Source organism: Scomber japonicus, chromosome 10 (assembly GCF_027409825.1).
Source record: "Scomber japonicus isolate fScoJap1 chromosome 10, fScoJap1.pri, whole genome shotgun sequence".
In the NCBI taxonomy this organism is placed as follows: Eukaryota; Metazoa; Chordata; class Actinopteri; order Scombriformes; family Scombridae; genus Scomber; species Scomber japonicus.
The window spans coordinates 15,138,070-15,152,891 of record NC_070587.1 but is presented as its reverse complement, the minus strand read 5'-3'; the positions used below and the strand labels follow the sequence as shown (position 1 = coordinate 15,152,891).

Here is a 14,822-nt window from a genome sequence, read left to right as displayed (position 1 = left end):
TGGATTAACAAAGTCATCCAGTGAAAAGAATCAGACCATCAGGCATTCGATAAACTGGTACATGATGATGTGGATCAGTTTTAGACAGGTATTGGTACTGGAAATGACCCATGACATTATTCACTCAGGTTGGGTTTACTTTCTCTTTTGTCACCACATGATGACCAGAAGTCCCAGTCAGCTGAAACTCACTGTGGTCATGATGATTCAACAAAGCCTGCTGGGATATCCAGGAAGTCACAAAACAGTATGACAAAGGAAATGGCAGAGTGCATGTCTCAACACAAGGATAGGATGTGTGAAGTTGAACTTACTGTAGAAAAGTGGGGGCAGATAAAACAACCTAGAGTTGTTCTTGTTTTCCCTCAGTTCTGGGAGATTTTAAGTCCAAATTTTTTAGGGAACTAGTTAAGATTGAGCAATGTTTTTTTTCACAAGGAAGGCTCCTTTAATGATACTTCTTGTGTTTCTCTGGGTTCGTTGTTGAGAATTTGTCTGAAAAGAATTCATCCTGTGTTTAGGCTGTTACCCAACTACAGTAGACTGAGATTACAGTTTAAGAGGTTTGGAAAGGTCATTCACACAGCAGCATGCCAACAAAAATTTAGTAATCCTCCCACAGCAGATTTCAGGGTGTCAAGCCAGATTTTTAACAACCATCTTGCAGTCATGCAGGCAGGTGAAAGTGGTAGAAAAGAAATGACTTGACTTGGGCTTGAATCAGTTGGATACATCCACTCTGCAGTGCAGGTATGACTGAATGAACTGTTCACTTAAAAACTGGTTGCTTTTAGCAGCTTGTTCTTTGACCAAATACTTGACAAGATTAACTACTTGGTTGATAAAGCAGTTAACTGTCCAGTTTGACTGCTGTGTTTCCCACTGGTTGAGAATTTATTATTTAAACTCACCTGATTCATGTTGAACTGTAAGTCCATTAGGCCCCTCTAAAAAGACCTGTCAGTATTTTGCTGGTTGACACCGACTCATTTACACACACATGTTGTGTGTAGTGTGCACACATGCAAACATGTATATGTCTATTTCTCTGCTGTCTGACTACTGTTATTGTTGTCTCTGTTTTGTCAGGTTTATTATCTGTACTCCACCTGGATTTACTCTGTGTGTGTTCTCATTTGTGGCCATAATTATTATTAATGTAAACTGTTCTGTGTCATGACAGATGTATAAAGTGTGGTATTAATATTAGAGAGAGAGGCTGGTAGAGTGGTGAGTGTATTACTGTCTCAGCTATTCCCTCTGCAGTTTGTTTAAAAAGGGTTGATGGAGTAGTTTTCTTTACAGACCTTAATCATCTTTTTTTAGCCTGATTTTTTTTACCCCCTCCCCCTCTGCTGTACAGTCTCAGAACCCTATCATTCTGATGAATTTAGCCTCTGGGAGGCAACAGCCAATATTTCCATGTAGATCTATTTGCAGACTCGCAGTATCTATTTGACACACCGACTTCTTTAGGTTTAGGCATGAGCAGTGAGGAGTCTAGAGGTCGGGGCAGGGGGGATGTATCATGTAGCATACCGTTACGGTGACATCCGTGTAGTGAAGTAGGCATATCATGTCGTGTAGTTCTGCAAGACTACAGATAGACCCTTCTCAATATTTCAGGGGTTTTAGTGTAGCCAGCAGATATCCGGATAATGGATGTCTGTCAAGGCTTCCTCTTCCGTGCGTGCGCCGCTGATTGCTCTCCACACAGACTGTTTAACTGTATGAAACCAAAGCCCACTCAAATGTGATTGGTCAATACTGCTCGGACTACAAACTGACTATAAATAGAAATCAGATCACTTCCGATACCAAAATCTTGTCTCGTTTCTCTGTTGACAGAGATTGTATGTGTGTAATCTCTTTTAACAAAATCAGATTAGTTAATGAATTTCCAGTGAGGAGACTGGTCAAGTTGGTACCAATCAACTATTCAGTCGCATTTTAATTTTTGTCTTCTCTGTTTTTCCCTCTGTTTTCAGAATATGACAACCAGTTAGCCCCAGCAGGAACATCTGAGTCAGGCATGGCGTCGTCTTCCTACTTGGAACCCAACCTCAATCACACCGCAGCGGGTGGTTGTGGGGTTAAATCCCGGTCTGGAATACCAGGTGGTACCGGTGTTGGCACCAGCGGCTCTGCAGGAGGTCTTGAGCGGCCTCCAGCCTCCATGGACCGGGTTCTGAAGATTTTTCATTACTTTGAGACAAACAGCGAACCATGCACCTGGGCCAGTAATATTAGACACGGTGACGCTACAGATGTTAGGGTGAGACAGAAGCTAAATATAAAATATCAACTAGCTGTCATCATCATCATTTCTCTGCTGCTAACTTCGTCCTTTATTCATCTTTGTTTAACAGGGTGTTATCCAGAAGATAGCAGAGATCCACAAATTACGCTGTGTGTCCTCTCTTGGCCTCCGTTTGACCCATCTGCACTCTGAAGCACTCCATTGGTTACATCCTGACTTGGGTGTGTCTCACGTCAGGGAGAAGTATGAGAAACAGCACCCACAGGAGGAGTGGAGGTACAATCACTTTCTTCTCCGACTCCCCAATAATTTCCCCATGTCCTGCTTTTTCCATATTTATACATACAGTATATATACAGTGTGTGTGTGTGTGTGTGTGTGTGTATATATATATAGGGAGACATGGAGCTGAGAAAGCCACCCCCCTCCCCCAACACACAGTCCCTGTTTGTAAGGGGCTTATGGTGTTAACTTAAATTCAATTGAATTGTTATGTACAGTGTAAAGCTGTAATGCAGCTGCCTAATGTTGCTCTGTAGGAAAGATGTGCTCTGCCTGATGAGGGGGAACATTTATTTCCCTTAATTATTTGAAAGCAGCTCTGTCCATTTTCAATTTATACTCAACCTATAATTATTCTGCCATCCTCAGCTGATGTTGTTAATAACCCTATCAACAATTCAGTCTGTTTTTCTGATGTTCATTCGTTACACCCATAGTCATTAAAATTGAAATGAATTCAAGATGAACGAGTTGCTCACACTGCTAACATGCAGCGGAGGGGCACTGCCAGTTGTTGCAGCTCTGCCTCGGAGGGTGGCAGAGCTGCAAGCCCACAGGAGCTTCTGCTGCTGCCAAGCTATTGTTAGAACGGCAGCAGTAGCCCAGGGGATGGACTGACTCTGCCTCACTCCTCTCTCGCTCCCTTGCGTGTTTTCTCTCATTCTCTTGTGCGCTCGCAGTTTCTCTTTTTCACTTTGATCTTTCTCTGCATCTTTCTTTCTCTCATCTCTTACATCTGTGTTTGCTTTCTTACTCCATCCTCTCTTTTCTTTCCAACGTCATTCATTATAGAACAAGGATGTTTTATTCATTTTGTCTTCAGCCTTGATTTCCTTTATCTAACTATAGGTCTGTAGCATCACAGCAGCTTGGAACTCACTACTCTCCTGACCCATTTCTCTCAACTGTAGTCACTGCAATATGCCAATCATAAAATAAAATGTCACTATAAACAATCATGGCCTATCTGGGTACCTCTGTAGCACAGCTAACTGGAAAACGTAACAGCAGGAATTTCATTATGCTCTATGGTATTGCAAGGCTGACACTTTCGGTTAGTTCAGTGTCAGCAAAAAATATGAGCGCACATCTCACTGAGCCACCACACAGTGAGGTAACATGGTGAGTAGAAAAGCCATCTTTTAACTTCAAGACTTGGTCTTAAGCTGGTTTGTAGACAATCAACCATCCTGCAGAAGTGATTTTGAGTAAGACACATAGTCTACTCTGCTGTTATTCTGTAGTCAACATGCACTCTCACCTCCCAGGTCATACATAACCACGGCTAATTCCACCATAATACAGTAAAACATATGTTATAGAGCTGGGTGATTAGAAAGATATACTTGATATATTAACCCTTTTGATTTCATGCAATATATCATAAAATGTTTAAGAATTTTTCCTGAAATGGATTTAGAGATTTTAAGAAAACAATTACTGAACATGCCATCAGATTAACACAACACGCCACTGACCACTACACACATTCTTTCATCAGACGCAGCAACCATTTGAACATATTTTAGATTTAAAAAAATTGAAAACAGATGAAGTAAAACAAATGTTTATCCTGATTTTACATGCTAAAAGAAAGTGGTGGATTTTCTTTCATATTGTAATATTTGACACTGAAAAATGGTATATCCAACCGGTTTTCAGTGTTTAAAAATCAATGTCTTATTGTGGGTCAACACTTTTTTAATTTTATGTTACTGTTATAGATGAATGCCTCTCATTCCTGTTACATCTTTATCACTGCAAGAGTAGGGGCTTCAGTATGTACTGATGTCTGAGTGTGCATCAGCCGTATGTATGAGTAAGCATCCTCCGTCTGTCTCACACAGGCATTGCATTAGGATGTTACAGGTTTATTCATTCTGTGTGTGGGTGTGTGTGAGCACTGCATGATTATTCACCAAACTGTCTCTGTCTGTGATTGTCAGGTATGAGTTGCGGATGCGGTACCTTCCAAAGGGTTACCTCAGTCATTTCTCTGAAGACAAACCCTCTCTCAACTACCTCTATCACCAGGTGAGACGACACAGCAGGAACACAGAGTAAGAGGAGACAGAAATGTCTTCCTTGAGAACTGAACACTTGATGAACAAGATATATTTGTCTAAATGATTCATACAGTGAGAGCACTCTATGACTGCATCTTTTAACTTGATCTAGAGCTATTGAATATTTACAGAAGAATTGTTATAAAAGCTGTGCTGTAGGGCAATATTGACTACTTTATAAATAGCAGGAGGGGCAATATTTCCTGAAGGTGAAAACGTGTGTCAAAATACCATTTTAAATGAAATATTGTCGTGCTGCAGAGATGTCCTGGTCTATAGATCAAAACATCATCTACAGACTTAAGAAACCATCCTTTTTGGTACAGATACCCACAAGTCACACCATAACCATTTTAGTGCTTTTCAATTAAAATGAGAATAATGATGTAAAACTTTGCATTCCCTCTTTTATCGCAAATCATATCGCAATTTGCATTTGGATATTTGTTCAAAATCATTCAGCCCTCCTGTGCTGCTACACTGTGTTTCACCAGGTGAAGAGTGACTACATGCAACATGCAGCTGATCTGGTGGATCAAGATGTTGCTTTGAAACTTGGATGTTTGGAAATCAGGTGAGAAAATACAGTTTGTGTATTTGTTTGTTTGTTGTTTAAATACGCCACAATCAGAATAATAATAATCAGAAAAATAAATAACAAAGCAACAATAATCTGTTTGCTAACTTCTGAGAGGTTTTTCAAAATATTTTAACTAGAAATGTATATAATGTAATTAATCCTGTATCTAAACCATCATCTTCTTTTTGTTATCTATATTAATTATACAGGAGGTTCTTCAGAGAGATGCCAGGCAACGCCCTGGATAAGAAATCAAACTACGAACTACTAGAGTAAGCTCTTAATTTGGTTGAAATGTGTTTGTTTTCATTTGGTCCACACTGAAAAACACATTACCTCTGATTTTAATTCATTTTAATAAATTGTATTGAGGTAAATATGCAACTATCCAAAGGATAAATGTGATTATTATTTTTTTAGGAAAGATGTTGGTCTGAGAAGGTTTTTCCCCAAAAGCCTGCTGGACTCTCTCAAGGTGAGATAAACACGATGATGCAGAAATGACAGTGGTGGAAGATTCTTTGGCAATCCCAGTTTGGCCTCGCTTGCTGCCTGAGCTGATTACTGTTTGACAGGCGAACTGGCAGGGACGCCATCTTAACACAATTAGTGTTTGACTCAATATCTGATCATCTGATTGTCTGGAAGCTGAACCTGCTGTTGTCACTCAGTTTGCCTTGTCAGTTGTCTGTTGTGTCTGAAATGCCTTTTTTTCTCCCTCTCCTCCCTCTCTTTCTCAGGCAAAGACCCTCCGTAAGCAGATCCAGCAGACCTTTAAGCAGTTTGCTAACCTCAATGATGAGCAGAGCATCCACAAGTTCTTTGAGATCCTCTCTCCTATCTACCGCTTCGACAAGGAGTGCTTCAAATGTGCATTAGGGGTATGACAGCATTCACTTCAACAAATGTTGTATTTTGGGATGAGCAGTGTAGTCTGTTCACACATTCTCCCTACCTGAAACTTATTACTAAGTCATGGTGGTGGATGGTAGTTAACATGCACAGAGTAGAAAGCTTGCAGAGAGTAGTTTCATGTTTAATTTAAAAGGCTTGTCAGAACCATGCAAGATGAGGTTAGCCATTGAAGTTTTTTGTGTTTGTTTCACAGTACTGCTGAGTGTCTGTGCCAGCAGAACTTTACTGTGATCAACATGAACATGTCATAATGGTGATGCTACTGTACATAGAGCATATTGGATACTTTTTAATACTGTCCTCTGCAGTAACATGCTATTAATGTCATCTACAGAAACCCTTTTTAGTCTGATTTAATGTTAAAAGTTGTAAGAACATATATTTATTAAATATATATGTTATATTATTACAATTATAAAATTCTTGCCATTTTAGTTTTTATACAGCAAAATTTGTGATTTTTAATGAAAAATGCACTGTGTTTTAATCTCGTCTTTCCCCCGCTGCCCCCCCCCCCCCCCCCCACTCTCTCTCCAGTCTAGTTGGGTAATATCAGTAGAGTTAGCTATTGGACCAGAGGAAGGAATCAGCTACCTCACAGATAAGGGCTCAACGGTGAGTACACAAAATCACAACGCATCTCACAAAATCTACCATGGCACTCTGAATCTTCAGTTAGTGTGTAGCCATTTCAGAATTTAAATTTTCATTCTTTGACCATCTAGTCATCATGTCATCTATGTTCTTATATTTCTGAAGAGGGCTTTCAACTGTATACTCTCATTGAAGATAATTGGAAGGCCATAGTTGAAATCCACCATACTACTGCCCTCTACTGGTTTGATTTGTCTCTCCAGTAGACAGATTCTCTCATACGTCCCAAGGTGCCCATGTCAATATAAAGTATCTTGAAAGGGCAGTTAGATAGCTTTTGTTACAAAACAGAAAATATGTGCTAAAAGAATACATACATGTGACTACTGTGTGATGAGAATGTGTTCAAGTGACTTAGAAAAATGCATGAATGAGGTATTTGCTGCTGATGACTTAAAATACAGTCAATAGCTGCTCACTGATAAATCCTGATCGTTTTAATTGATGTATTTCTATAGCAATAATTTTCATCCATGTGCATTCTTACATGACTGGTACTGTTTATAATGAGTGATTTTTTGATTTGTTTGTATTTGTCTTTGTCTCTGCAGCCTACACATTTAGCTAACTTTAACCAGGTTCAGTCCATCCAGTACTCTGCTTTAGAAGAGAAGGACAGGAAAGGCATGCTGCAACTCAACGTGGCAGGAGCTCCAGAGGTACATTTTTTTTTACAAGCAACATGGTTCTTTGTGAAACACGAATGGGCCCATCAAATGTTTGGCTCCATCAGCTTTTATCAGAATGTGAAAAAGGAAAGTAAATGCTGCTTCGGATTGGTAAACCATGATAAGATGGACAAATTCGATGTCTGTACTTGAGTGTCAGCGTGAGGGAGTCTGTTGAGAGTGGGTGTATGTGTTTGCAGCAAGGCGTACTAGCGAAAAAGCATGTGGGCATATGAGTATCTGTGTATGGGTGTGTATGGGTGTGTGTGTGTGAAGCATTGAATGTATTTAGATGCACGCTGGTAGAAGACGTTATCCTTAATAAAGCTCTCATTGTATTCAAGTCCACTGTGAAGCAACTCTCTGTCCCACTCTCACACTAATCCTTCTGTGTGTGTCTGTATGTGTGTGTGTGTGTGTGTGTGTGTGTGTGTGTGTGTGTGTGTGTGTGTGTGTGTGTGTGTGTGTGTGTGTGTGTGTGTGTGTGTGTGTGTGTGTGTGTGTGTGTGTGTGTGTGTGTGTGCAGCCTCTCACAGTCACCACGGCATCGCTGACTACGGCAGAAAACATGGCTGACTTGATTGACGGCTACTGTCGGCTTGTCTCCTCAGCTACTCACTCCTTCATTGTCAGAGTCCACAAAGGTAGGACAGACATCTGCTCGTGTGCATTTTACACTAGCTGCACACTGAATGGATTCATACATCATTGTGGTTCTTGCTGCATTTGAGTGGTACTGTTATGTGGAGCTAAATAATAGTGGTAATTTGCGTTATTTAGATGATAACAAAATTATTATCTTACAGCATAACTAGAGATTTCTGTCAGCCATCTTTCAAATAGTAGTCTAGTCTGATTGTGGCTGGTGAGGCTTAATGCTTGTCACTTTGAATAACCAGCCCGTGTTTGGCTAGACTTTTCTAAAAATAACTATGGCTACGAAGAAATTGTTGTGGCTCTTACATGAGGCCATGTGTTCATTTTGTCTTAAAGAGGGAGACAGAGCTCTGCCTTCCATCCCAAAGTAAGTCAGCTCTTTTTTTTAATCTCTCTCTCTTTCTCTCTCTCTCTCTCCCTCTCTTTTTCTCTCTCTCATTAGATGATAAAATCAAGTAAAATGTGTAAAAACATTTTTGTGGGTATATCTTAATTTCTAGTGATGAATAAGAGATGTATAAGAGCTTCAAATGTTTTATGGTTGATGTGTAGCTCTTGATTTTTTCACACACTTTGTTCTGCACTTCAGTAAATGTTTGAAAAGAACTTTAATGTGGCTTTAAACCCAAAACATGAAGGATTAAAAAACTAAAACAGCATTTTAATCTTTCTGGAAGAATTTAAAGAAAGAAAAGAAGAAAGAAAGAATTTAAACACCTTATATTGTCCATATCTATAAAATATGTTTCATATGTTTGATTTTGTTCACAACACACGTGACAGGATGCAGGAGGAGCTTTCATTCTTCTTCTGTGACTAAAAGTTCATCATGAATAATAATTAGTCTAGGGTAATGTGAGCCAAATGCCAAAAATAACTTTCTCCTCACTGGTGCAGAGTTTCAAATCATGAGAGGCGGATGGAAAAACGGATGGACGGAGTACGGACCAGAGCTGTTTGTGTCTCAGGTATAAAACCCAGTCTCTTCTTTTTTCCGTTCTGTTGGTCTCTTCACTCTCTGTCCACTGCTCTAAATGTCATGACTGACAGTGATGGCTAAGAGTTAGATAAAGCGATCATAGATATGAGTGTGTGCACCCTGTTCCCCGTATAAAGCCTCATCTGTGTTTGCAGTGAGGAGTCCTTGTCTGTCCAGATGTCCGCATGGAGAGCTTTAGTCACTGTCACTCTGTTTCTGCTCTGACTGTCTACTGACCTCTGACTAACTCACAGTGACACATGATGACATTAAAATTACCTTGGGTGTAGGATCAATGCAATAGATTATAGGTTACAAGTTTAAATTAGTATAAGCAGCAAAACTAATCCCTCTCTTTCCTTCTCTGTTTGTGTCTCATGGTGCATGCGGCCCCTGCAGGTCACACTAGTGGCGATGGTAAACAAATTCTTTCTATTAACCAACTTAAATTAGTAGGATTCCTGCTGTGTGTGTCTACATTTATCGTACCATATGTGTATGTACAGTATCTGTTTCTGTATCTGCATGTGACTGTTGCAACCTTATCCATGACTCACCCTGTTTTTCTTCAACTTGTTTCTCTGGAAAGAACAGACCTTTCCAACCCTCCCCTTTCCTCTCTCTGTCTGTCTCTCACCCTCTACTGTACCTCACTCCTCTGTCTCCCATTCCTCATGTACAGCTGTTGTATAGCACATGAGCTTTTTACTGTAATTGTCATGTATGTTGTTTGGATTCGGGTATGGTGACAGTCATTTGGAAAGGTACTTCTGTCTCATGGTGGTGTGTTTCTGTTACTCTTGCTATTTTCACTTCTTTTTTCTGTCTCTGGCAGGGTGTGTTCACTCAGCTTTTTGTGTTGTGTGTAGTAATTTGATGTATGTATATGTTATTGCTGGCTGGGTGATAGAAAACATTTTGTATTGGTAGGACGTTTGTTGTGTGTTATGTAAAAGACCTCCGAGGTATTACTTTAATGCTGTCAGTGGGACTCTTCTTTTTACATTATAGAGGAGTTTAGGATATGAGCTTGTCTCTTTTCTGTATTACCAACTGAGACTTAATGTTTCTTGGCTATTTTTTCCCCTCAGAAACAGACGACTATGCTGAGATCATAGATGAGGAGGACACCTATACCATGCCTTCAAGTGAGTAGACACACAGAACACAGCTACTCACACATGCACACATATGTTGCAGGAAGCTTGTGTAACAGGTGGAGAGACAAAGTGATTGATTAATGGATCAGACTTGCCTGTTTGTGATCATGTAGCATACTATATGTGCATACGAGGGTTGGTTCATGTGTGTGCAGTTGGGAAAGTTGCTAGGAGCCTTTAATGTGTGATGGGAGAGGATTTCTGGGTGTCTCTTTGTCTGCAGTTCTAGGCAAAACCTCTTGATAATTTGATCTTGAAAAATATTTGACAACTATTGTCCTTCTGACATCAGTTTAAAACTGAAAATCATAACGTTTCACACATTCAGATTTAGTGTTGCCTTTGAAAATGTTTGACCAAATAATTGTTGATATCATCCATTAAACAGGTACCATAATCACAATATATGTTAATGAAAGATGCACACTGTCAATCTGGAAAACACATTAAACAGAACAGTGTGTTGACATGCTGTAAATGAGCTGTTGTATGTATTTCACCACACTCTCTATTCTAGGTGGATTAATGATTTATCAGGTCTGATTGAATGTGTTTGAACTGGATTGGTTGATAAAAGAATGGCTGGTAAAACACTGACTGAAGTTTGAATGAAACTACATTTTCCATAGACACATGTAGTAATCTGTTATAAAAGCGGAAACCTGTAAAACCACACAGGGTTGTGTTTCATATCAATAGGCCTACAATCTATATTTGTTTAAGAGTTGTCACAAGATTCAGAGAGGTTCACAGCTTCCTCAGACTCATTTCACATGTCACGTATACTATATGAGTGTTCAATGTGACAATGTATTACTATTTCTGTATTAGACATTAGTGTATAATTTTTTTCTGGTCTGAAAATGCCTGATGATTAGTAGTGAACAGCTATTAATCATCCCTCTGAATGAGAAGGGTCAATATTAAACAGGCTTTGTGTGCTGTTGCTGCTGAGTAGTGCCTCCTCATCAGGTTTAAGACTGTTTGTATTTAGCTCACTACAATACCAAGTAATGGCAATGTTGAGTTTCAGATAAGATAGGCAATATTACCTTCAGCTAGGATGGGAAATGCAGCTAGGATCAAGTAAATGTGAATAATAAAGTGGGCAGTGAAAAAATGCCATTTAAACTGCCTCAAAATGTTGCCTGGGTATCATAAGCACACCGAAGTCCAACATGGCTCTTGCTTTTTGACCATTCATAATGTATCTTTCAGCTAAGTCCTGGTGACTGACTACGTTAACACACAGACAGATTCTGAGAGAGCAAGTTAGTCAAACAGCAGTACTTGTTGTATGCTCTTTACTGCTGTTAAACATGATGCGACATCACTGTGTCAGAGAAGTAAATGACTTATTCAGTTAGAAGATCAATACACTTGTATACATAAGCCAGCCAAGGTCATGTTCAGCTGTTCATGTCCGCACTGAGCAGTTTCAGTACCTGTTCTGGTTTTGTTAAACAACAGGTTGCCAAGCAATAAGAGTCTATTTGGTGTTTAGGTTGTGTTTTATAACAAATTGTTTATGTAAGCTATGGGAGGCTAGTGGTGTGTTGTGTTTTGCTCTTTGTGTGCACACCAAAAATTAACACACCAAAAGGCTTTTTAATATTTAATCTCCTAGAGCAAGTTATATTCCATAACAACAGATACTCTAGTGATACCTGCAGTAAATAATAACTGAACCACAATACCTTTAACTTGCTTTAAGCTGCGTCACTGTCAAATCCATAATCACAGCAGTAGTTAAACTAACATTGACATAAGAAATAAAGACTCCAGTAACAATGAATGGATCTCTGTACTCACAGCTAGTTATTTCTGTCTCCTATCACTAACCCATTTTCCCAGAATACTATGGACTAGATCAAGGTAATAATTGGAACGTACTATAAGTCTGGTTGTATTGTGATGGCACTTTGATTTGGCAGTTGTTGTGATCCTTATTTTACGTTTGCTTGCAACTGTAAAATCAAATTCTGAATTTATTTCTGTATCTGTACCCTGTTGATTTGACCCTGTACCTCTGTTGATGTTTGATGTGCTGTCGGTTTGGTGGTAGCTTCAGAACTGAGTCTCAGTTATTGGACGTTGGTTCTTTTAGTGTATTTTTGAATGTTTAAGAAAAACGGGTGGAACAAACCATATTTTTAGTTCGATGTAGAAGTTAAATCAATACAACTTGACTTGCAGAGTAACGCAAGAACAGCTCTTAAATACCCCTTTACTGCTCAGGGTAACAACAACATGGCAACAGTTAAATACAATGTTTTATATTATCCATTCAAGTTGACTCAGTGCATGTTCCTATTTATAACACTGGCCTAGAGGAGGAAGTATAGCAAGGGTTTAAATAGATATATATGTAATATAACATTATAAACCCAAACCACTGACAAATAGGTTAGTCCCACTCCATTGTTTAACTATATCGCTTCACTTCTTTAAGATAAAGCTACATGGGCGGCATTTAGAGGCAATGCACACGGGTATTTATTACTGTACTGTACATCCACATTTAGACCGTCCCCACAAATACTATTATTACCCAGCATTATTGTCTCTAAATGTCGCATATGTACTGGTTATTTCACAACGGTGAACCTTATATAAAGAAAAGTCAGACATTTGTCAAACCCTGAAAACTAACACCAATAACTCCATATATATCATATTCATACAGTACACTATGTTTTATGGACAAAGTCAGGTCAACAGTGTCATGCCTGTCAGGCAACGCAAACCACCAGCCTCTCAACAGCCAAAGTTTCACAGACCTTTATGGTTTCCTTGACAGAAAATATAGAATGAAATTCACCAAACAAAGTATTTGGACCAAGCAAATATAATACTGGTCCCATATCAACCTCCTGCCAATTATGTATCACATTTATACAATCAACCTGACTTTATCCATATTCCATTTGAATTCATATAGGAATATACATATACATACACTGGTTGTTAACTGGCTGTTGTTTGTCTGTGTTACATGGCATGTCCGGCTGTGGTTTGCTGATGCTGTTGCTGCATGCTGTTGACATTGAGATCTGCTGATTGCTTAAAACCAAGCTTGCCAGAGTGGGAGGATGGATAAGTTCTTTAGGTTTCAAATAACCCCTGCAAAGATCATGTAAATCTTTCTTTTTTTACACTCTAAGGTGGAGTCTCCTGCAAATAATATGAATTTACGAGAAGAAGTGATCAATAGAATCAGTTGTAAATTATTCTGAGCAATCAAATGCAGAAATAAACAATCCCTGCACACTTTAAAGAGCTCGGACAAGCTTGGTTGATGCAAAGCCTGACTAAGAAATGTATGTGTGGGTAGTAGTGGTGTGTTTGATCTGAAGTGATCTGTACCGTACTGTTTCTATGTGTGTGTTCATGTCCGTGTATTGTATCTAGCTCGGGACTATGAGATTCAGCGGGATCGTATTGAGTTGGGACGTTGCATAGGTGAGGGCCAGTTTGGGGACGTCCACCAAGGAGTGTACATCAGCCCGGTAAACTCTCTCTTACACACACACAAACACACACAAACACACAACATTGTAAAGCTATAATTACAAATTCTCTCACAGTCTAATGCATGCTTACCACCACTGGCCATCTTTTGCTACATAAATTCAATGTGTCACAGGGGGCCATTCAGTGTGTGACTCAGCGTAGATGCGTCAGGCACACAGCACACCCTCAGACATACAAAGCACCAGGAGAATGTTCCTATTGTGAACAATGATGGTGAATTTATTGAAGGACTAGCTGTAATGTAGCTTTTACTTCTAGTATCCTAAGATTTGAATAATCTGATGAGTATAGCTTTCAGGAACATTTACATTTGTTTGAATGTTGATTAATGTACAGCGTCCCTTTTCAAATATAATAATATCTGGTCCTCTTCCCACAGCTGTAGGGTTTGATTGGTGGAGAGAATGTAAATCCATACAAACCTTGTGTTTATCATTCTCACATGATACACTATGCTGTAGATACACAACTATAGTTTGTCTACTTACATTAAATATTTAAAAATCTGCTTTCTCTGGCATACTTACTGCTGACTCAGTTTAAATCTAAGCTACAAAAAAAAACATATAATAATAGCACATATTCAGTATAGTTGCAGCAGAAGAGAATTATGGGCTTATGACTGAATAACCTCAATATATATGTACAAATCTCCAAATTTTATACTGAAAGAAATTATATAATGTAAATGTATTTGAATAACCCTTAATTAAAACAACATGAATTTTCTAGTTATCCTAAAATAACTTTAAATTCAGATTTTCTGACTGCATGTAGATAATTCAGTTCTTAGACAGCTGTGATGCTGCTGCTGATTTTGCTTTGGTGTATCTGTATCTTGCAGGAGAATCCGGCATTGTCTGTGGCAGTGAAGACGTGTAAAAACTCGACGTCAGACAGCGTAAGGGAGAAGTTTCTCCAGGAAGCATGTAAGCTCCTTGCGTGTGTGTGCGTGTGTGTCTTGGTCACATGTTCCCTTCCAACAAATTTTGATTCTCAAGAATTTGCAGGATCACTCTGGTACTAAAAAACGTATTTGTGAACTAACCTTTGACTCCCTCTTTCCT

General features: G+C 39.1%; 1 protein-coding gene across 4 annotated transcripts in view; it reads left to right on the top strand.

The window, feature by feature from the left end:
• The first annotated feature begins 1,990 nt into the window (after positions 1 to 1,990).
• The window catches only part of LOC128365761 (focal adhesion kinase 1-like), a 40,030-nt gene continuing 27,198 nt past the window's right edge, over positions 1,991 to 14,822 (top strand). For 2 of the 4 annotated variants that reach the window (XM_053326329.1, XM_053326330.1), the window contains exons 1-15: positions 1,991 to 2,275; positions 2,370 to 2,536; positions 4,489 to 4,576; positions 5,103 to 5,182; positions 5,398 to 5,460; positions 5,609 to 5,663; positions 5,929 to 6,069; positions 6,641 to 6,718; positions 7,309 to 7,416; positions 7,952 to 8,069; positions 8,419 to 8,449; positions 8,980 to 9,050; positions 10,153 to 10,209; positions 13,633 to 13,730; positions 14,600 to 14,684. In XM_053326329.1, the coding sequence (XP_053182304.1) occupies positions 2,033 to 2,275; positions 2,370 to 2,536; positions 4,489 to 4,576; positions 5,103 to 5,182; positions 5,398 to 5,460; positions 5,609 to 5,663; positions 5,929 to 6,069; positions 6,641 to 6,718; positions 7,309 to 7,416; positions 7,952 to 8,069; positions 8,419 to 8,449; positions 8,980 to 9,050; positions 10,153 to 10,209; positions 13,633 to 13,730; positions 14,600 to 14,684 (1,483 nt within the window). In that variant the 5' untranslated portion in view covers positions 1,991 to 2,032. Of the gene's footprint in view, positions 2,276 to 2,369; positions 2,537 to 4,488; positions 4,577 to 4,869; positions 4,929 to 5,102; positions 5,183 to 5,397; positions 5,461 to 5,608; positions 5,664 to 5,928; positions 6,070 to 6,640; positions 6,719 to 7,308; positions 7,417 to 7,951; positions 8,070 to 8,418; positions 8,450 to 8,979; positions 9,051 to 10,152; positions 10,210 to 13,219; positions 13,358 to 13,632; positions 13,731 to 14,599; positions 14,685 to 14,822 lie in introns of those variants that run through there. The other 2 variants (XM_053326331.1, XM_053326332.1) reach the window with 2 other exon arrangements.